This window comes from Geotrypetes seraphini, chromosome 6 (genome assembly GCF_902459505.1).
Source record: "Geotrypetes seraphini chromosome 6, aGeoSer1.1, whole genome shotgun sequence".
Classification (NCBI taxonomy): Eukaryota; Metazoa; Chordata; class Amphibia; order Gymnophiona; family Dermophiidae; genus Geotrypetes; species Geotrypetes seraphini.
The window spans coordinates 180,111,129-180,135,049 of record NC_047089.1 but is presented as its reverse complement, the minus strand read 5'-3'; the positions used below and the strand labels follow the sequence as shown (position 1 = coordinate 180,135,049).

At 39.8% G+C, this 23,921-nt stretch overlaps 1 protein-coding gene across 6 annotated transcripts in view; it reads left to right on the top strand.

The window, feature by feature from the left end:
* The window catches only part of KANSL3 (KAT8 regulatory NSL complex subunit 3), a 165,655-nt gene that overhangs the window by 71,901 nt on the left and 69,833 nt on the right, over positions 1 to 23,921 (top strand). For all 6 annotated transcript variants that reach the window (XM_033947699.1, XM_033947698.1, XM_033947701.1 and 3 more), the window contains exons 11-12: positions 13,218 to 13,375; positions 16,656 to 16,719. In XM_033947699.1, coding sequence (XP_033803590.1) covers positions 13,218 to 13,375; positions 16,656 to 16,719 — 222 coding nt within the window. The remainder of the gene's footprint in view (positions 1 to 13,217; positions 13,376 to 16,655; positions 16,720 to 23,921) is intronic.

The window sequence follows — 23,921 nt, the reverse complement described above, 5'->3', positions numbered from 1 at the left end:
ATAACCAATATGTTCTCCACCTTCCACTTTACCGCATTAAGGATTAACAACACCCCACAACCGATTGTCCCTCATCTAAGGGAGTGAAATAAAAACTAATATTTAAAACTAGTGCTGCCTTGATTCAGGAAAAAAATTTTGATTTGATTTAGCCTATTGAATCGATTTTTCGATTCGATTTTCCTGCCCAAGTGGGTGTTTTGTGTTTTTGTTTTTTTTTTTCCAAACATCCTGGTGGGTTTATTTTATAGTCTCTTCATGCCCTTTGCCTTCTAACCACATTGGCGCTGGTGGGGTAAACAAAATTAACAAACGAAAAAGACTTTTCCTCTCTCTGTTAAATCCTAGCTCACGTTTGCGGTCTAACACCAGCTCTGGCAGGATACATGTTTCAAATCTGACATACTGTAATCACAAAACAGAAAATAAAATTATTTTTTCTACCTTTTGTTGTCTGGTCATTATTCAAATCTTGTTGGTCCCAGGCTCTGGTTGTCTTCTGATAACTTGCTTGCCAGGGTCTCCTTCTTTCTTTGTGCTAACCATCCATCTTCTATTTCTGTCCTCCCCTTCTGTTTCCCTTCCTTCCCCCGGAGGTCTGGCATCTTTCCTTTTTTTTGTCTCCATCCACAGATCCACCTTTTCTCAACTACCCTTTCATCCAGCATCTCTCCCTCCTTCCCCACCACCCCAGGGTCCACCATCTCTCCCTTTCTTTTCCTAACTACCCTCCTATCCAGTATCTCTATCCCCCCTCCACATCATCCCTTGTGTCCAACTTCTCTCCCTTTCTGTTCCCTCCCAAAATCCCATTGTCCACCATCTCCCTCTCCTCTGTTTTTAGACCCATTATTTCTTCCCCCCAAAGTCCGGCATATGCACTTCTCTTTGAACCCCCCCTTCCCACCCTCCCTTCCTCCGTGTATTTCTACACCAGGGACCCCGTCCCCTGAAGGCCAGCACCCCCCGCAAAGGCATGAACCCCCACCAAATGCCTGCACCACCATCCCTGAAGGCCTGTGCCACCCTCCCCCCGAAGGCCTGCCTGTCCCCCCTGAAGGCCTGTACCACCACCCCTGAAGGCCTGTCCCTCCCTTGAAGGATAGCAATACAAAGAGGGACATATACTAAATTTATAAAAATATGGGGGCCATTGACAAAATATTGTAATGAATAAATAATAGGATTTCTCTTCTTCTTTTCTTCTTTTCAATATCTTCTTTGTGACACACATGAAGGGGAGGGTAATGAAAATAATTTTTACACCATATGCTATAATATGATATACAATATGTAATGAATGATTGGAAAATACTAGAAGGGTGAGGGGAGGGAGAGGGGATAAAAATATGTTTAGAATATTATGTATTAGATATAAAAGTGATATTGTGTATTCATTAATTGTATTTCAATATTTTGTACACTTCATGTAAAATTTGAAAATGAATAAAAATTATTTAATAGGAAGGCCTGCCTGTCCCCCCTTGAAGGCTGTACCCCCCTACCCTGAAGTACTGTCCCGTCCCGTCCCCCCCCCCCCCCCGGAAGGCCTGCGTGTCCCCCTGACCTCCTGTGCATCCATTTACCTAATATCAGCAGCCTGGAGAGAAGATCACTGGTGCTAGCAATCTTTGCAAGCTGCCATAGGTCTTTGGAGCTGTCTTCCCTCTGCCACAGTCCTGCCCCTTCTCTGATGTCAGAGGCAGGATCGCTGCAGAGGAAACAGCTCCGAAGGCCTATAGCAGCTTGCAAAGATCGCTAGCACTGTCGATCTTCTCTGCAGGCTGCTGATATTAGGTAAATGGATGTGCGGGAAGCCGGAGGCCAGGGGGGAAGCTGGACACCAGCACTTCCTGACTGACCTTCCCCTTTCGCCCTCTAAAGCAGGAGCGGCAGCGGCTGGCCAGCAAGAAGCAGCACTGCTGCTCCTGCTTGAGGGAGGAGGGTCAGTCACCAAATCGGGAGGCTGATTTTTTTGTTGTTGTTGTTTTTAAATCGATTCACCCGAAGTGAATCGGTGAATTGATTTGAATCATGAATCGGGCAGCACTATTCAAAACCCTTGTCACATTTGCAGCTACCAGAACCTGGAAAGACCTTCCAGCACCCTTAAGAACAGAACTTAATTACCTCACCTTTAGAAAGCTACTTAAAACTTACCTATTTGTTAAATATCTATCTATTCAGTAACTTTGCTCCTTGGAGTTTTTCTCTCCTTTTATGTTTTTATTAAATTGTATTATTCTCTCTCCTTTCCTTTCCTTCATCTATGTCTGTTATGTATGGTGATAATTGTTTGTTCATTCCTTTTCATGGGTACTGCAGTTAGATTGTGAGCCCATTGGGACAGAGAGGGAGATTACTTAAAATACCTAATTAGATTTTTGGCTGTTGTATAAGTCTAATTCTTATTTGTTTTCTTGTAAACTGCTTTGAAGCCAGTGTGATGATTTAGCAGCATATAAACCATGCATTAAGTTAAATATGTTTAAATTGGGGCTAGTTTTAGACATGTTGGGGCCCAGGGCAGAAATTGAGGAGGGGGGCCCCTGATTCCCCTCTCCTCTCTGCACTGTCTTCCCAATATCCCCACCTCCCATTACTGCCACACAAAAAAACAACTTTAAATGACTTCTTTATTAAAAAAAAAACACAGACAGACCTTTACCAAATACAGAACATGGATCACAAATATAAATTGAACTGGGACCCCCAAGAAATTAAACTCAACAGGTATTACAACACTGGAGAAATAAAAACAGATATGCACTTCTTTCTGTGCTGAACACACAGGGTTCTTAGACACAGGTCCACCAAAAAATTAGCCACCTCCCTTGTTGTGGCTTGTGGGGATCCCAAAACTCTGCCAGTTGAAGACCACCTCCTCCAATCTGACAGCCAGAAACCTCCAAGCTCTGTAGCTAGCACCAGTGTCCCTGAGCTGCCACCAGCTGCAGGGCTTGAAGAGTTCTGGCCACCAGACTTGAGAAAGCGATCTTTAGCTGGCAGGGCTTTGAGAAGCCCACCGAAAATTTAGTGCCCACCCACTTTGGGCTCATGTCCACTGCCCACCCCCACCCTTTACCCCCATCAGCTGTCTGGTAAGCCACTGAACACAATTCAAATATCTAAGGCACATTTCCCAAAGCTAACATATTCAGGTAATACATTTAAAATAAAATACTTTTTTCTACCTTTGTTTTCTGGACACTTTATTTTTCCATCATGTTGGTTCCATTTTATCTCTTCTGCTTTCTTGTGTCTTCTTATATTTCCCTTTCCAGTGGTTGCTGTCCATATGCCTTTTCTTCTCTCTCCTTTCTTGTTTCATTACCTCAGTACTCCTGTCTTTGATATTCTGATCTTTTCTTTTTAGCTCTTCTGCTCTTTTTTACTTTTCTGTCTCTCCATCCACTCAAATTCTTATTCATCTCTTTTCCTGCCCCTGAGTAGAGTGTTTTACTTTAGAATTCAAAACAACAAAATCCAAATAACACTAAAAGGTTCCACAATGGAAATGAAGCAGCAAAATAACAAAAAGATTGTGGGACAGATCAAATGTACCAGTTTGAAGTTTAATAAGTGTCCAAATAACTTTAAAACAATCTTAAAAACAATCACAATCACAATTGACCCACTGGATAAAAAACAAATGACCCTACATGGACCGTGTTTCAGCAAAATAAAATGCCTTCCTCATAGAGTCCTTGGATATCTTAAATATAAAAATATAAGTCACAAAAAGTTATTTTTTGTACCTTTGCTTTTTTTTCTAATTGTGGTCCCAGTCTCTGGTTTCTGTTTTCCTTGTTTTCTCTTAACTCTTAGCAGGATTTCATGTCTTGTTATTTTTCTCTCCTACTTTCCCTGCTCAGCGGGATTGAGCAGCTGCGTGGCCTGATACCAAAAGGTGTGCGGCCGCACAGCCTAGAGAGAACATACTTTTTGTCTAATCAACTTTCTGTCTCCTCTGATCCCCTAGCTTTCATATTTCCTATCCTTCTATTCCCTTTGATCTGCTTCCTATTACCACTTTTTTACCCTCTGTACTCATTATTCTGCTCTCACTCCTCTCCTTGACACTCTCTCACATGGATCACTGTTTCTGGCATCTCCCCTCCTTGTCGCTTTCTCCACCCTTGTAACCCAGCATTTCCTTCCTCCCTCTCTTTCTCTATCCTTCCTGCAAGTCCAACATCATGCCTTCCTGCCTTCCACCCCCTCCTCCCAAGTCTGACATCTCTCCTCCCTTCCCCCCTGAGTCCATCTCCCCTTTGCCTTTTGCTGTCCATCTCTTCTCTCCTTCCTCTGCTCTCCCTTAGTTGTACATCTCTCCCTGCCCCCTCAAATCTTTCCCTTTACTCATTTTGCCCTCTCCATATTTTGCCTCCTCCACCAAGTCCATGTCTCTTTCTCTCCCCTTTGCCATTTCTCCCTGACCCTCTTCTATCCCTTCTGTCCTACATGTCCTTCTCTCCCTCTCTTACTCCCTCTAGCTTCCTCCAAATCCACCTCTCCCTATCCCACTTCTACCCCCTCTCTCTATCCACCTTATAACCACTCTGCCCTCCCCTGCCATCTCTCCAAATCTGTTCCTCCTGCTCTCCTTCCCTTACCTCATCCCTAAGTCTCGTATCTCTCCCTTATCCCTGAGTCTCGCATCTCTCCCTTCTTCCCTCATTCCTGAGTCCCGCATTTGTCCCTTCTCCCACTCGATCTCCCAAGTCCAATATCTCTCCCTCTCTGCCTTCTACCCCTCAGTCGAATCCAACATGTCTCGGGAGGGGTATTATTTCTAGGCAGCACTCTGCTGGGAATGGTAGCTTGCTGCCAGCAGCGCTCTGCCGCATCCCTTCCTTGGCATATACTTCTTTTATCCTCCACCCAGTGTGCAAATCTACCTTAAATTTGTTATAAAAGTTTCCAGGCAGTGACTCACAGTGCTGCCCTGCCGCCGGTCCCGATGCCTTCTCCATTCCGACCCACCTTCTCTGATAACTTCCTGTTTCACTGGGACAGGCCATTGTGGAGAGAAGGGGCCTGGGCTGGCAGCAGGGCAGCACTGAGTTGCTGCCTGGCAACTTTTACAATAAATTTAAGGTAGACACACAAGGGATGGGGGAGGGTAATAAAAGGAGTAGATGCCAGGGAAGAGATGCGGCAAAGAGTCCGGACTGTGTGGCCCAGGGCAGCTGCCCTGTTTGCCCTCTCCTAACACCGGCCCTGGTTGAAATTCTCAGCTCAGTATGTGGCAGTGGATAAGAAAGCATATAGAATGTTAGGAATTATCAGGAAAGGAATGAAAAACAAAGATGAAAATGTTATGCCTTTGTATTGCTCTATGGTGTGGCCGCAGCTTGAATACTGTGTGCATTTCTGGTTGCTGCATCTCAAAAAAGATATAGTGGAAGTAAAAAAAAGTCAATGAAAATGATTAAAGGGGATTGGATGACTTCCTTATGAGGCTATTCAGCCTAAAGAAGAGACTTCTCAGAGGAGATATGATAGAGGTCTATAAAATACTGAGTGGACTGGAACAAGTAGATGTGAATCGCTTGTTTACTCTTTCCAAAAATACTACGACTAGGAGGCATGTAATGAAACTTCTAAGTAGTAGATTTAAAACAAACCAGAAAAAATATTTCTTCACTCAACAGGTAATTAATCTCTGGAATTCGTTGCTGGCGAATGTAGTGAAAGTGGTTAGCTTAGCGGGGTTTAAAAAAAGATTTGGATAATTTCCTGAAAGAGAAGTCCATAAACCGTTATTAAGATGGCTTGGGAAAATCCATTGCTTATTCATAGGATAAGCAGCATAAAATCTGGTTTTCTCATTGGGATCTTGCCAGGTACTTGTGAACTGGGTTGGCCACTTTTGGAAACAAGATACTAGACTTGAGGGACCTTTGGTCTGTCCCAGTATGGCAACTCTTATATTATTATGCTTGTCTGCATCTAACTTTAGTATATTTTTTCCTGCTGTCATTCCTCCCTCTCTGAAACATTATCAGTTAGCATTGACGACCATGTTGTTTTGTTAAGCTTTCATGGAAAGTGTTCTGAATGAGTGTGGAAATAATAAATATCAAGAAATTTGCTATAAGAGAACTTTGCAGCGCACGAAGATGGCTGGGTAGAGGATTAGCTCTATTGTGACAGGCAAATTTTATTAAGATTTTGGCAGTTAAAATTAAAGAAAAGTGAAGGAAAAGAGAGAATTGAAGTAAGAAATGGCTTCGGGTAAAACTAGTAAAAATAATCCGGTGAATTCAGGAGCAGGAAGTAAAAAAAGAACAAAAATTGATTCGGTATCCCCGACAGCGGTCCCGTTGCCTCAGGAAGAAATTGATAACAGTGATTTGATGAATGAACTTCAGAAAATTAAAGAAATAGTAAGTGATAACGCTAAAAATATAAAAGATGTGAAGAAGGAAATAGAGAGTCTGACAAATAGAATGCAGGCAGTTGACTTCAAAATTGAGCAGTTAGAAAAGCATGCTGAGAAATCTGAGGCAGAGATGCTGGTGTGTAAAAAAGATCACAGAGAAATAGAGGCGTTGAAAAAGGATTTTGAAGACTTATCAAATCGTGAAAGAAGGAATAATTTGCGTCTGATTGGGATACCTGAGGGGATTGAGCAGAATGATCCTATTCAATGTGTGACTAATTTTATCCCAAAGATCTTGCCATTTAAAAGTTCTTTTCCTTTGGAGATAGAAAGAGCACATCGGATACCGATGAAAAGATCAAATAGTCAGAAGGGTCCCCTCCAATAATCATTAAGCTGCTAAGACATCAGCAGGTGGTAGAGATTATAAAGCTGGCTAAAACAAACAGGGATCTTAAATGCCAGGATTCTAAGATCTTTATAGTACCTGACTTTGCAAAAGCTACAGCCTACAAAAGAAAACAGCTTTTGGATTTAAGACCTAAACTGAGAGCAATGGGAGCAAGATATGGATTAATATACCCTGCTATTATGAGGGTAACTTATGAGAATAAAACTTATAATTTTGAAGAAGCAGGCAAATTACAGAAATTTCTAGATCAATATAATTTGCCTATGGTTTCATGAAAGTATTTAGAAAATGTAATAAATAATATACTTAGATTATTTTTGGTTTATATTTTTGAGTGAAAATTGAAAGATATTTTATAAAGAAGGAAAAAGTGGAAAAAAAAATAGAAAAGGAGAAAAATATTTTCTAGAAAATTGTTGAGGTTAGATTAAGGGGGATCAACATTTCAAACAAGATTTAAAGAATAGAAATGAAAATTTTAAAGAGACAATAAGAAAAGAAGATTTTGACAAGGTAAGAAGAGGGATGGAGCATATAGGAAGTGAAAAAAATATGAGGAACAATTATAAGATTTGGATGGTTTCTTAATGTGAGTTTATAATTTGCATTTGAGCGTGACTAAGATAATAATATGAGGACACATAAATGCTGCATTGGAGAAATGTGGGAACTTAGAATATAATAAGATGAAAAATACAAAAGACTATTGATGTAAAGAGAAGAAGATGTGAAGATAGACTGATGGAAATGACTTGAGCATTATTTAGATTTACAATTTGCATCTGAAATTGACTGAGATATAAGGATGATGTTGCAAAAATACTTTATTTGAGAAAGATGAAATAGCAATCTGCAAGAAGATGGAATAAGAGACTGAAACAGCAGGATGAAGATGTACAAGTGTTACAGTTGTGCAGAATGGAGAATAGACTGTAATAGATTGAAGATGCAATGAAAATTAATGAGAGTTTTAAAAAAATATGAGGTCTGCTTGGTTGAAATGTTTGATCCTTCTTTTGATGTAAGGATAAAAAAAAAAATTTATATTATAGGATGGAGTGATGTATGTTCCATTGAAGTTGTGAGAAACTTAGGTTATACAAAAAAATAAAATAAAATAATAATATTAATCTTGGGGGGGTATATATTGTAAGAAATGGTTTCCGAAATATTGGGTATATACTTTTATAAATATATTAGAGGTATAGGATGGAAGAATGTTTGAAAATTTGAATGAGAGGGGAAGTATATAATAAAGAATTATAGTAAATATGGGTATTTAGGGTATTGAAGAATGGATTGACTGCAGGAGAATTTAGTGTTGGTTGTTTGAAAGATTAGAGAAAGAAAAATGAGTATGTTATTGCCTGTGGGGAGTTTATTTTTGCTCAGTAATATGTGCGTTTCGAAGTTTGCATTTGTGTTAGGGGAGGGGAGGGTGGGGGATGGGAATAGGGGGGATGGGGAAAGAGGGGAGGGGGGAGACTCATATATTGGTTTAAGGAAAAAGAAAAAATGTATATTTTATGTTTGAGTGGATTATATATGTATTTTATATTTTATTTGTAAAATGGGTTTTAAAATTTTTTCTTTGAATGTAAATGGCCTTAATCACCCTATAAAAAGGAAAAAGGTATTGGAATATATTAAACAACAAAATATAGATATATGTTTCTTGCAAGAGACACATTTGTCTGGAACAGAGTCTATGAAGCTGACAGATAAGTGGATAAAACAATGTTTATTTGCACCAGCGGTAAAAAAGAAGGCAGGAGTTGCAATATTGATTAATAAAAAATGTCCAGCAACATTTAATATGGTTAAGGCAGATCCTCAAGGAAGGTGGTTACTTGTTGACATGAGCATGGGCAGTAATACAATGGCGTTACTAAATATATATGCACCTAATTCGAATCAAAGTGAATTCTTTAAATCTCTACAACAATTAGTTTTACCACTGGCTACTACTAATTTAGTGGTGGCTGGGGATTTCAATGCTGTTATAGATCCAATAATGGATAAAAAGCCTAGTAGAATAATGAAATCAATGGGATTAGATAATTTGGTACAAGTATGTAATTTTAAAGATATATGGCGTATTCTTCATTTTAATGATCGGGAATTTACATTTTGTTCACATGTTCATCAATCGTTCTCAAGAATTGATTATATTTTTGTTTCAGATCAGATGGTACAGCAAGTTATAAAAGCTGACATAGAACCAATAGTAATATCTGATCATGGTGGTATATGGATAGAAGTTAATTTAGTAGATCCAGATAATTCCAAACCTGTATGGAGGTTTGATAATACATTGCTTGCTGATTCTAAATGTCTAAATGAATATTTTAGACTTAATGATTTAGAGGAAATTTCGATTGGAATTTTATGGGATGCTTTCAAAGCAACTATGAGAGGACAAATTATATCATATTCTGCATATAAAAAGAAACTGTTAAGAAAACAATATGTGAATTTGGAAAAAGAAATTAAGAATTTGGAATTAAAATTGGTTAATAAATGGGAACAGGAGACATTTCAAATATTGTTTAAAAAAATGTGAATATAATGAAATTTCCTCTGGGTTAGTAAGGAAAGATATTTTTGCTCAGCAGGTGGTGTATTATGGTAGTGCAAATAAGGCTGGAAGATTATTGGCAAATTATTTAAAAGCAAAGAAAAGGAAGGAGAAAATAAGCATAATTAAAGATGAGTTAGGAAATTCTCATTCTCAAATTGGAAATATATTAAAACAATTTTTAAAATATTATAAGTCATTGTATTCTTTGGAGTCTTATTTAAATAAAGAGAAAGATGGGATGGATTTTTTGAGTTTAGTTGAAGGTCCTAAGGTTCCTGATCATATAAAAAGAAATTTAGATAAACCTATATCATTAAAAGAGTTACAAATGGCATTGAAATCCCTTAGAGTTGGGACCGCTCCAGGTGGAGATGGATTTACAGTAGAGTTTTATAAAGAATTTCAAATTTCCCTATTACCGTATTTATTAAAATTATATCAGGATCAACTGAATAAAGGTTGTATATCAGGCACTATGGCAGAATCTTTAACTGTTGTTTTGCCAAAGCCAAATAGAGATCCAACATTGGTTTCAAACTACAGGCCTATATCTTTAATAAATGTAGATGGTAAATTATTAGCTAAGATTTTAGCATTAAGATTGGCTAAAGCTCTTCCGCATATAATAGGAATGAATCAAACTGGATTTGTTGCTCAAAGACACTCTTCTAATAATACTAGACTGGCATTTCAGATGTATTATTTAACAAAACAAATTAATGATCCGGCTTTTTCGGTTTCACTAGATGCTGAGAAGGCTTTTGATCGTGTAGAATGGAGTTTCATGTATCAAGCTATGGAATGGTTTGGTATTGGATCCGGATTTATACAAATGATACAAGCATTGTACAGCTCCCCAACTGCTCGCTTATATATAAATAATAATTTTTCGGATGCTTTTAAGTTGCAGAGGGGAGTTAGACAAGGTTGTCCATTATCTCCTTTGCTCTTTGATATAGTTCTTGAACCCTTATTATTAGCTATTCGACAGGCAAAGGACATACAGGGTATTCCATGTGCTGGAGTGGGATATAAAGTATCTGCTTATGCAGATGACATCTTGCTTCATTTGAGGAATCCGGAAACAACAATCCCCATGTCTACTGAAGGTCATAGATACATTTGGAAAATTCTCAGGATACAAAATAAATTGGACTAAATCAGAGATTTTACCTTTAAATGTGCATTGTACAAAAGGTATACTTGATACTTTCCCTTTTATATGGAAAGAGGATGGAATAAAATACTTAGGTATTTGGCTGAATAAAACACTTGAAGAGACAATAAGAATAAATGAAAAAATTTTATTACAAAAAGTTACAGAATTGTGTGAGCAATGGAATCCTTTACATTTGTCCTGGTGGGGAAGAGTACAAACTGTTAAAATGATGATTTTGCCTGTGGTTTGCTATCAATTGGGAATGATACCAGTGTTTTTTCAGGGTCTTTCTATAAAAAATTAAATAGTATTCTGGTTAAATTTATTTGGCTGGGTAAAATTGCAAGAGTGGCTTTAGTGTCTTTGCAAAGACCAATTAAGGAGGGTGGGGTAAATTTTCCCAATTTTTATAGGTATCATCAGGCCTATATCATGCGCCAAGGTATGTATTGGGTCCTCCCAGAGCTTTTGGAACAATTACCAGAGTGGTTAAGGGTGGAGAGATCACTTATCTTTCCACTTAGGCTTGATCTTTTGCTTGGTATAAAGGTGCCTAGAATACGTAAGGACAATAGAGTATTAATGGATACTTGGAAAACATTAAGGTTTGTAGACAAATTAACTACTGATTCTATTTTAAAATCGAAACAACAGACTATTTGGGTAAACTCCAAGATACAAATAGGCGGGTTTAAGGTTGTCTGGAAAGATTGGATTAAAGCAGGTATAAGATCATTAACGGAAGTAATTGATAATGATAAGATGCTTGAATTTTCACAATTGCAACATAAATATGGTCTGAATAAAAAACAAAGTTATAAGTGGTTGCAATTGAAGCAGGCTATTCAGGTGGGGTTCCCTGAATGGAAATCTTTAAATGATCATTACAGCTTAGAATTCTTATGTTTCCAGGCAGATTTTCTGGGTCACCAGGCCGCAAAGTGGTATAAAATTATATCTAATTATTTGAATAAGAAGCCTAAAAATGGATTAAGAGATATTTGGAGCATTGAGATTAAGCATCAGATTAATGCATCTCAATGGCCACGTATTTGGTCTTGGAGAATTAAAGGTACGATGTCAGCATCTATTAGGCAAACATGGTTCTTTTTGTTGCATAGAGCATTCTGGACCCCTACTAGATTACAAAAATTAGATTGCTCTAAGTCTAATAGATGCTGGCATTGTAAAATTGAAGTTGGAACTCTAGACCAGTGATTCCCAACCCTGTCCTGGAGGAACACCAGGCCAATCGGGTTTTCAGGCTAGCCCTAATGAATATGCATGAGAGAGATTTGCATATGATGGAAGTGATAGGCATGCAAATTTGCTTCATGCATATTCATTAGAGCTAGCCTGAAAACCCAATTGGCCTGGTGTTCCTCCAGGACAGGGTTGGGAACCACTGCTCTAGGCCATCTTTTATTTTATTGTCCATGTATTCAGGCATTTTGGATATCAATATGGGATCAAGTTAATATGTTGATGGAGAGTCATGTGGCTTTATCCTATGACACAGTGATTTTTGGAATGTGTATGAGGGCCAAATGCCAAATATCTGCAGCAAACAATAAATTATTGTTGATTCTTACGGGAGTGGGAATTCAACAGATAACAACTAATTGGAAAGACTGTTCTAGATTGAATTGTAATTTTTGGTGGAACTCAGTTTGTCATATGTATAAGATGGAAAGATTTTTTGCGACACAGAGGGGGTATTTTAAAAGATTTCAAGAGGTGTGGAGGCCATTAATTGAATATTATAACGAGTAAAGTTTATTCTTTTTCCTTAGGGGATAATATATAGAAATGGGATGGGATGGGAGGGATAGGGAGGGAAAAATATTGGAAAGATGTTGTTATGAAAAATAAGGAGATATATGTAATAGGATGGGATATTTATTGTTGTGCATTACTGGGTATAATAAAATGTTTAAAGTGTTTGAGGAAGAAGGATGGGGGGAGGGACAGATTTCATGTCAGATTAATTGTATTATCAAAAAGGGATGTATAATTATATATAAATTTGGAAGGAATATTTTATTGATATGGAAAAGGGTGGGAGGTGGGGGGAATAAAAACATGTATAATAATATTGTTTAAGAATGCCAAGTGTGTTATGTAAATTAATTGTAATAATACTGTACACTTGTTGAAAGAAATAAAAAGGAATAAAGATTTTAAAAAAAAAAAAAAAAGAAATTCGCTATGATAAGGCTCCATTGTATATGAGTTTCTATAAAACAATCTCCCTCATTATTCTTTTATTTATGTAATACGGTACAAGGATTCAAACAGGGATTGGATGGATTCCTGAGGGATAAAGGGATCGTGGGATACTGAGGGAGGAGCTGGGATGTAACACAAGTATAGGAAGTAAATCAGGTAATGAGTATAAACTAACCGGGTCGTGCATGTGCAAGACCGGAGGGCTAGGACTTCGATAGGAAGGCAGGACTTAAATGGGAAACCAAGGTGGCAAGGGAGCCACTTCTGATGATTCAGACAGGTCTTGACCTGTTTTGGGCCGCCGCGGGAGCGGACTGCTGGGCAGGATGGACCTGTGGTCTGACCCGGCGGAGGCACTGCTTATGTTCTTATGAATAAGCTGGCAAATGTTCTTATTATAAATATCTGTGATACTTTCTTACATGTCCATTTCATCACCACTCTATAGGATGTAGATGACCCTCTGTTGGAAATGAAGACCCCAGTCCTCTTTGTGATAGGTCAAAATTCCCTGCAGTGTAATGTGGAGTCCATGGAGGATTTCCGGGAGAAGATCCGCGTTGATAATAGCATGGTGATTGTAGGTGGAGCTGATGACAATCTCAGGTGCAGCATGACTTTATACAAATTTTCCTGTGTCATTGGCAGGTTGTTGTAGTTCTTCTGTGACTGACAACCCGGTATACTGTATAATTGGTTGCATGCATTTCTTGCTGTTTACTGCAACTACTCAGATAGACAATTGCCATTTGACTATGGACAGCCTTGGCTATATTACTACTGGCTACCTGCTTTTCCTGTTATCGCTCTCCAGCAGTACCAACTTACAAACAGATCAATACCACAAATATCAATTAGCAAAATACAAAAAGTGACGGCACAAAAATGTAACAGCAAATTTCATAAATCTTAAACCCAGGGCCCCTTTTACAAAGCCGCGGAAAGGTAAATGCACCGAGATCCATTCAATTCCTATGGTCTTTGGTGCATTTACCATGGCAACATTGCTTTGTAAAAATGGCCACCTGTCCAATAAAGACAGCAAACACATACTGTAGTTGCACTCTAGTCTTCTAAATCAAATTGGTGCTACATCAAAAAGGTGCCAGAAATGTACAATGTGCAGCGCTGCTTGCGCTATAGAAATAATAAATTCTACTATATATAGCTCGAAGAGGCCTTGAGACTTGATGGCTATTTTGCCTATTACTAGCTGAACAAATAGTGTATATATTCCTACAAGTGGGAATTGAGATGAAAGTTTAGAGATATGTAAGGGCTGACCCTTAGGGAGAATGGGGTATATTCAAGGGTTTCTCTTTTTGTTTATGTTTGCTTATTTTATTTTTGTACATCACTTTGAATCTATAATAATAAAACCCTAGCGCACGCATGCGCTGTTGAACGATCGTGAGTCCTGGTAGCTTGAGGTGTGCTTCTGTGTCTCTTCTCACGGCGCCTGCGCTAGCTGGAGGCGCGTGTCCTGGGACTCCTCCCTCTCGCTGCCGCTGCTCTTCAAAGCGGCCTGCTGAGGTTCGCCAGCCGCTGTAGCAAACCTTGCAGGCCGCTCTCCACCTTCTCGACATGGTGCTGAAGGAGTCGGGATTGCCGCTGCCGACACACTCGGTCTTCCTGCAGACCCTCCCACCGCCATGAAGGAGGAGATCTGGGCTGAGAGGTGAACGATGCAGCCCCAGCTCCAATTCGAGGAATGGAGGGAGGGTAAGAATGGGAGGGGGGGTGGAATCGAAAGGGAGCCATGGAGCAGGCAGGCATTGCACGACAGGGGACCAGGGGGAGAGGGAAAGGGGGCTGCTTGGAGGGGAGGGGGGCAGACAGCAATCATCAGGGGGGAACAGAAGGGGGCCATGGAGCACGCAGGCATGGCACAACAGGCACGGGGCAGGCAGGCATTGCACAACAGGGGACCAGGGGGAGAGGGGAAGGGGGCTGCTTTGGGAGGAAGGCAGCAGACAGCAATCATCAGGGGAGAACAGAAGGGGGCCATGGAGCACGCAGGCATGACACAACAGGGGGAGAGGGAAAGGGGTGTGCTGGGGGGCAGAAAACAATCATGCTTTGCTCTGGGGGGGGGGAAGACAGAAGGGGGCCACGGAGAGACAGGCAGGCATGGTGCAACAGAGAAATACAGGTAGGCAGGGGGGCCAGGGAGAGACACAGACAGAATGAATGACAGACAGACAGACAGCGTCCAAGGAGAGAGAGACAAAGAAAAAACCCCAGACAGACATCTGCTCTAGCGCCCATTAATGTAACAGACTTAAAGACTAGTTTATTAAAAAGTGTTTTATCGAATTTTAAATAAAACTTGCAAATTTGGTATAGGGAGGGAATTTTCTTTGGAATTGTTGTTATTTTGAAAATGCAGATTATTCAAGAGATATACTGTAGCTGGCTACATTGTGAGTTATTTTGGTTATAATGTGTACATTGGAACCATGTGAAACTTACCTGTATGAGCAATGTCTCTCTTTTTTTTTTTCTGGCCATGTCATTGAAAAATTTAATAAAATTAAATAAAAAAAGGGAATGGGGGGGTGATAGGGTAGATTTTCATTGTGCATGTATACATAGTTCCTAATGCCCTAAGAATAGTATCTTTCTGGGTGGAGGATGGGTTGTTTCCTCCTCAGGAAATCTGCAGGGAGGATATTTGGTCATCATTACATTCTTTTGTGTGACATTACAAGTTGGAAAAGCCTTCATGCACCATTTAAGGCTAGTGTGCGGAGGAGGACAAACTTATCTGGATCCCTTCCTCCTTAGCCACTGCATTGGTTCTTCCCTCGCATTTGGCCTGGTCAGGGAAGGTAATAAGGAAGGAGAAAATAGGCTTTACCTGCTAACTTTCTTTCCTTAAGTTCCTCCAAACCAGTCCATAACCTGCCTGTGTTTGAAGAAGAGAATGCATGCTAGATAGTTTTCATCCACTAGTCTCCATTTTCTTTGAGCTGCGATATCTTGAATTTTGATAAGGAATTCGGTATTAGGTAACTGTTCTTTCTTGTTCATTAGTTTTGAGATGGGAAGTGATCATGTCATTACTTTGTTATAGAAACACTGGCTAACTGTGGGCTGCACAGACTGTTTGGAGTTCTTAACCCCATCTTCGGGACGCATGCAGTCAGATTTTCAGGATATCCACAATCAATATGCATTAGAAAATTTGTATGCAGTACCTCCACTTTATGCAAATCTTTCTCATGCATATCCTGAAAAACTGACTAGCTTAGTGACCTGGGTACTGGGTTGAGAACCACCATTTTTATAGGAAAACCACATACAGTGATTCTCAGTTTTCATTTGCTAGCAGGAGTATGTATCACCTATGCATCTGGATTGGTCTAGTGCAGGGATCTCAAAGTCCCTCCTTGAGGGCCGCAATCCAGTTGGGTTTTCAGGATTTCCCCAATGAATATGCCTTGAAATCAGTGCATGCACATAGATCTCATGCATATTCATTGCGGAAATCCTGAAAACCTGACTGGATTGCGGCCCTCAAGGAGGGACTTTGAGACCCCTGGTTTAGAGGGACTCGAGCAAAGAAAATTAGGAGGTAAGACCTAATTTCTCTTGTAAGATGGAACAAAACTGAATAAAATGGAAAAAATGAATGACCCTTAAAGAAAAAACATTTTCTTCCCCTGACCACCACTAGTAAATTTTGTCCCTTCACTGATTATGGCCTTGAAAATGTTACCTTGTCCTTCAGCTGTAATCCTGGTTTTTGCCATTCTTTGTAAATTAATGTTATCTCCTTGTATCCAAGGTTTGATCCTAGCTGCAACAGTAAAACAGTGAAGAACATGAGCTAACAGTTGGCAGTTTTAAATAATTGTCTTTTTTTTCTCTGTTCTGTTCTCAGAATAAGCAAAGCTAAAAAAAAATCAGAAGGCCTTACCCAGAGCATGGTAGACAGATGCATTCAGGTATGGTTCAGTGAGGGACAAAAGATTATCCTTTGTAGGATTGTCCTTTTTTTTAAACTCTTGTTTATTGAAATTTAAGAGACATAACAAAATGGCATTCAATATGCTTAATCAAAGCAAATTACAGTGAATTCCAGTAACATTGACATTTTCCAAGCTACCTTCAAGTCTGTTATGACCAATACAATACAACTGAAAAGCACAAATTATCTGGTAACAAAGAGCAAGAATCAAGGTCTGGTTCCTTATGACCTTAATTTTAAACAAGGAGTTGTAACTGTATATAAGTCTATACATTTTGGTGTGAAACCATGTATCGTTGTCATAATACTTCATGTTATGCTTTTCCTTTTCCACCTGGTGTGCTATTTCTTTTTCTTTCATCTCACACATTGGCTGTCCTTTCACTTCTCACATTCTGCTTATTCAGTTATTTTTCATCCTTTCTAGGGTCTGGATCTATTTGTTTTATTCGTGTTTCACTTTTTAGTTTTTCAATAGGGCTGTCCTTATACTTTTAATTTACAGTCACCTCATATTCCAGTTTTTACTCTGCTTCTAAACATTGACCCATAATGTTCTTTATCTGACATTTTTTCCCGTTGCCTATTTGCCCTCCCTCATGTCAATCATAAGGTTCCCATTGGTTAGTTAAGTCATGCCGTTCGTCCTATGATAGCCTTTTTTTCCAACTACACCTACTTAAGTTTGTTTCCCGCGGCGTTCCTTTTCAACCTCTCAGTCAGACACGAACAGACTTTTCTCCGTAGCTCTTTCTACACAGGCAAAGGTAAGTCTTTTCAGCTATAATGTTTTTTTGGCTCCATTGTGGTTCACCTTTTATTGGGGCTATGTTTTTTATGTAATCTTACGCATTTTCCTGCAACGGTTTATAGTTTTACTTTTTAATGCATTTTGTAGGTTTAAATAGGCTGCCCGATATCGCGATTACTTTTGAGGTTTCCCCCATTTTTTTTTTTTTTTATATATTTTTTATATATAATCCTTTGGTCTGACATGTTCAATTTACTGTTTCTAATATGTCTTCACCCCAGGCTGATTTTTTTTAGATCTCACGTTTTGGAAGTTGTTTTCACTTCACAGCGACATGCAGACCAATCTCTTTTTCTCAACTTTTTGATCCTCTGTCAGCAATTTGTGTTGTTTTTGTGTTCCCATTCAGTATTACAGACCATATCCCCCCTTTTTCCAAAACTTTTTTAGCCTTTGTTAGCATTCACATTTGTTTAGGCCTAATTGCCCCATTAATAACAGTTCTAGATTCACATACCTCTCTCCATAGTCTGTTAGCTCATTGATCAACATCCCCTTTTTACTTTTTAGAGCATAACATTCATGTATTTTCCCTTAAGCTTTTTTATCTGTATGTTTTTAATCTCCACAGCTTGTTTGTGGTTTTAACTGATTCTCTTTTCATTTGGGTATGTTTCATTATATCATCATCATATATACTCTTATCATATTTTTATTTCATTTTATTGTTCTCTCCTTACTGGTTTCACTTATCGGTGATACCCCTTTGGTGGAATCTTTTCATTACTTTTTTTTTCTTTTTTTTTAAATGCTAGCAAGCGACTTGAACCCATGCTCCGGGGCTCTAGCATGTGCATGCCGGCTTCCCTTCTCTCCCCCCTCCCCCGGGACATAACTTCTGGTTTCAGAGGGAAGAGAAGGAAAACTGGCACGCACATGCTAGAGCCCCGGAGCATGGGTTCAAGTCGCTTGCTAGCATTTAAAAAAAAAGAAAAAAAAAGTCAGGCAGGAGTCAAACACTGTACTTTCGGCGGCGAGTCAGGTTGTGCCAAGTCAGCCTGGGAAATCTCCAAGCTGGTGAGAGGGTTAAAAAAAAAATGTTGAGCAACGGCGGCAACATCAGGATTTGTGATCGAGATGAAAGCCAGGCAGTCATCTAAATTAGCCGGGCGGAGTGCCTGGCTAAAAGTCCCTAGGGAGAACACTGTATGTCAAAACTGTTTAACAACTTTAAAAAGTGCTGTCGGTGCCAGCAGCCTATTTCAATCACTGACCCGCATAGTTGGTGTTTGCAATGTTTGGGCCCTGAACATCGTGTTGACACCTGCACGTGCTATTCCTCTTTATAAAAGCACTCACTAAAAGCTCGTCGCATTCAGCAAGAGAGGCTCTTCAGTTTAGCCATGGATACCAGAAAACACTCTAAGCCTGCAGTACTGGTGGTACCAGCATTAACATAGTTATCGGACAAAATTCCAGCTTCAGGGAAGCCAGCTAAGAAGCCATCCTTTTCCCAGAAAGTGTTGCATGCCTCCATAGCACTGAGTCCCTTGATACAGGCCAAACGACAAAGCCATTGCTCTTCATCTCTGCAGATTATGTCTCTTTCAGGGTGTTCTTCCTTCTTGAGTCACCCACCCCTCAACACTCTTCCGCACCAATGGTACCAGCTGTTGAGCCAAGGGTACTGTTGCAGCTCTTCAAAGAGCAACTCAATGAGTTTTTCAGGAGGGAGATTGGTGAAATGTTTAAATTACATGACACAGGTGGTAACATCGACTCTCTTGGTACTGGTCCAGCCTAAGCATAGCACCTAGAGGCCACTGGGTACAGATTCCAGATGGCATCGGTCTGTCTAATCAATCTGCCAGGTGACAACGGCACTCTCCATCGAGGCATCGATCCTCAATGTCACATCAGTGCTCCTCATCAAAGCATCATTGCTCTTCATCGAAGCATTGATGTCTGTCTTCAACACATCGATGCTCCTCGTCAATTAGATGCTCTGCATCGAGGCACTTTCGTTCTACATCGCATCGATCCCATATTTCCAGGGATAAAAGAACTTTCCTTCGCTCCTCTTCATCGGACTAGTATCGACGACATTGGTCTCCTCTACATTCTTCAACCTACAGAGAGTCACCTGGGGTTCCTGCAGTTGATTCTGATCTCTCAAGTCACCATACTGACTCTGAGTGTGAACCCACTTTGTCTGCTCCTGAGTCATATGGAATACCTTCAGATCCATCTCTTCCTCCTCCTCCAAGAATATGATCTCTTCCAGAAGGACTTTATTTTACTAAATACATTAGAAAGTTGGGCAAGGCCCTCGCTGCCAAATTATTGAGGCTGACACTGAACCCAGGGCTGAGCTCCTTGAGGCCTTAGATCAGGGGTGCCCATACTTTTTGGGCTTGTGAGCTGCTTTTAAAATGACCTAGTCAAAATGATCTACCAACAATAAAATTTAAAAAAACACAAAGCACACTGTACGCAGAGAAAATGTTAATTATCATTTATATTCCGCGGGTTTTCAAAGAGGTCAAGGCAGATGACTTTATCTGCCTACTACTTATGGGGAATTTAGGAAACACCTAAAAACATATCTGTTCCTGAAGTATTTAGGCAACTAACCTGTACAATCCTATTCCACAATAACTGATTTCTAGCGCTGTTAATAACTAGCTTCTAATCTTGTTAATTCTACTTAATTTGTAACATCTTTTAACCATTGTAAACTGCATAGAACTTCACAGTCCTGCGGTATATAACTGTTATTATTATTATTTATGTAATGTCACCTCAGGAACAACTATAGAAAAATAGACAAACATACCCCCTCCCTTTTTACTAAACCGCGATAGCGATTTTTAGCGCAGGGAGCTGTGCTGAATGCCCTGCAATGCCCTCGATACTCATAGGCTCCCTGCACTAAAAATCGCTATTTCGGTTTAGTAAAAGGGGGCCATAGTGCAAAATATAGACAGCAGATAAAAATTCTCAAAACAGACACATTTTGATAACTAAATTTAAAATAAAAAATCATTTTTCCTACCTTTGTTGTCTGGTGATTTCATGAGTCTGGATGCACTTTATTCTTCTGACTGTGCATCCAATATTTTTTCCCTTTCAGCCTGCTGTATGCTTCCAGACCTCATTCCTTCCGCAGACTTTTTCTTCCACTCTCCCTGCCCCCCTCCCCTTTCTTTCTTTCTTTCTTTCTTTCTGTCTTCCTGTCCCCTCCTTTTTTCTTTTTACCTTCTTTCTTTCTGTTTCCCTGCTCTCCCTTCTTTCTGTCTCCCTGCCTGCTCCCAAGCCACTGCCGCCGCCATCGGGGAACAGGCCTCCAAATCACCACCGCTGCCTTCGAGGAACAGGCCTCCAAATCACCACTGCTGCCATTAGGAAACAGGCCTCCAAACCACCGCCGTCCCAAGCTCTCCCTGCTTCCCCACATAGAAGTGTCGGGCTGACCTGATTTTCTCTCCCCAACGTCATTTCTGAAATCGGAGAGAAAGTTCCAGGCCAGCCAGGTAGCGATTGGCTGGCCCGGAACTTCCTCTCCGACGTCAGAATTAATGTCGGGTGGGGAAAGTTGGTCAGCTCAGTACTTCTGAGTCGGGAAGCATGTAGAACGCGAAGGCAGCACGATCGACTCGCGTTGCCTTCACGATCTACCGGTCGATCGCGATCGACCTTTTGGGCACCTGCCTTAAATTATGATGAACTTCCTAGGGAACTTCTCAAATTACTACTGCATAATCTTCTTAAGGAGGCCTTCTTTCGAAACTGACATCTTTGTGACTGACTGTCAAAGGGGGCTGGTGCTTCCAAGGCTACCATTGCTCTCTGGATCAAGGAAACTATTGCTTCAGCATACCTTCTTCAGAAGAAGCCTGTTCCGGAATTTCTCAAGGTTCATTCCACTCAGGGTCAGGAAGTTTCTTGGGCTGAGTCTTCTCTTGTGCCTCCAGTGGATATCTGTAAGGCCGCAGTTTGGCCTTCTCTACATTCCTTTGTGCGACACTATCTTGTAGACATTTAGGTGCATTGGAATGCAGTGTTCAGTGAGTGTGTTCTTGTGGTAGTGTGGTGGCCCTTTGGGGGTCCCACCCATGATGGGTATTGCTTTGGTACGTCCCATCAGTGAACTGTGCCAGTCTGGAGAGACGCTGAAGAAAGAGAAATTAGGTTCTTACCTGCTAATTTTCTTTTTATTATAGTCTCTCCAGACTGGCACAGTTCCCACCCTGTCTAACTGTCGTTTGTTGTTTTGAGATTTGCATGAAGAGTGTATTTTTTTTCTGCGAGATCTCGTGTTTTTAGTAGGGTAGGGTGAGATTAAAAGAACAGTGGCGTTTGGCTCAGCTGGCAAGCTATGGGAACATTTGCTGTAGATACTTCTATGCAATTTCCAACAGTATGGCTCTATGTTAGTTGTTACTCCTGTTGGGAGTGTTGTTACTGTTATGATTAGCACTTCTTAGTTTTAGTTCTGCTTGGTTATTCAGAAGACTGAATGTATTAGGGACTGCACAACCACTTGTATTACAGCCAAAATTTTCTCTCAGTCTCCACCTGCTGGGCATAGTGAGCTATTAGCCATCAGTGAACTGTGCCGGTCTGGAGAGACTAAAAGAAAGAAAATTAGCAGGTAAGAACCTAATTTCTCCTTTCCGGCTCACAGGAAGTTTCAAGTTTATTATAAATTTGATTTATCGCTTATTCAGTATTCTAGGTGATGTACAAAACAGTAAAATTACAAATTTCTGGGGGAAACAAACCAAATAAATACGACTAACCTGACAAAACATAATACAGAAGGAAAAAACGGAGAAAGAAATACAAGTTATTGATAGTAAATAAGACAAGTAAGGGAAAAAACAATAGGAGGGGGGAGAATAGTGGGCTTCAAAAAAGTTAGGAAATAAGATTCAATTGAGGCTCCTAATCTAGCTTTCTAGCTGTCAAATGCATCTTTAAAAAGAAAGCATTTTAACTTGCTCTTGAATGTGTCTAAATTGCGTTCTTCCCGTATAAGGAGGGAATTCCATATTTGGGGGGCTGTGGCATAAAAGATGAATTGCCGCCATGTATTAATGTTTTTGAGTGAGGGAACTATTAATAAATGTTGGTCGTTAGACCTGAGTTATGGGGAATCAATAATCTATGAATGAAGGCGGTAGTTTTATAAAGAAGAGATTTGAGAGTCAGCAGACTTAATTTATATGTTATGCGGTGAGCAACTGGGAGCCAAAGCGCTTTCTTAAGGAGAGGTGTCACATGGTCAAATTTCTTAGCTTTCATTATGAGTTTGATTGAAGCATTTTGAATGATCTGTGAACGTCTGATTTCTTTTTGGGCAATTCCTTTAAATAGAGCATTTTTGAAACACCAAAGAATGAATTAGTGACTTAGGGCATAAGAATTTCGAAACTGAACAAATTTAACGTAGTCTAAAGAAGGTTGATGTAACAATACTACTAATATGTTCATGATAAGTTAGTTTGTAATCAAAAATAACCCCTAGGTTCTTAATTCTACTGATCGACTGCAGGGTGGAACTTTGATAGTAATTGTTCCTAAGATTCCATGTGCTGGAGAGACATTTTTAATTTTTTGGCACTCCCATTCAGTCTGGCAGCGGTGCCTTGCACTTTTACCAAGGTGATGGTTGTTGCTGCAGCATACTTGTGCAAAACTGGGATCCATGTGCATCCATACTTGGACGGTTGGTTGATCCAAGCCTCTTCCAAGGCCGTCTGCGACAAATCAGTGGCACAAGTAGTCCAACTGCTACAGGACCTGGGTTGGATCTTCAGTTTTCAGAAGAGCCACCTGGTCATTGTCCCTACATTAAAAGTTTTTGGAATACAATTTGGCCACAAATTAATAAATTGATGGAAAATCATGTAGCAATATCATATGATACAGTGTGATTTGGAATGATGATGAGAAAAAAAAGTCAAATTTCACCAGAAAATAACAAGCTTTTATTAGTCATGACAGGGGTTGCCATTCAGCATATAACCAATAACTGGAAGAATCATAGTAACCTTAATTATACGTTTTGGTGGAATACAATTTGTCATATATTCAAAATGGAAAGAGCAATAGCAATACAAAGAGGGACATATCCTAAATTTATAAAAATATGGGGGCCATTGACAAAATATTGTAGTGAATGAATAGTAGGATTTCTCTTCTTCTTTTAGTTGTCTTCTTTATGGCACACATGGAGGGGGGTAGTGAAAATAATTTTACATAACATGTTATAATATGGTATACAATATGTATAAGGTGATTGGAAAGTACTTGAAGGGTGGGGGGTGGGGGAGGGGATAAAAATACGTTTAGAATATTATGTAATAGATATAAAAGTGATATTGTGTATTCATTAGTTGTAATTCAATATTTTGTACACTTCA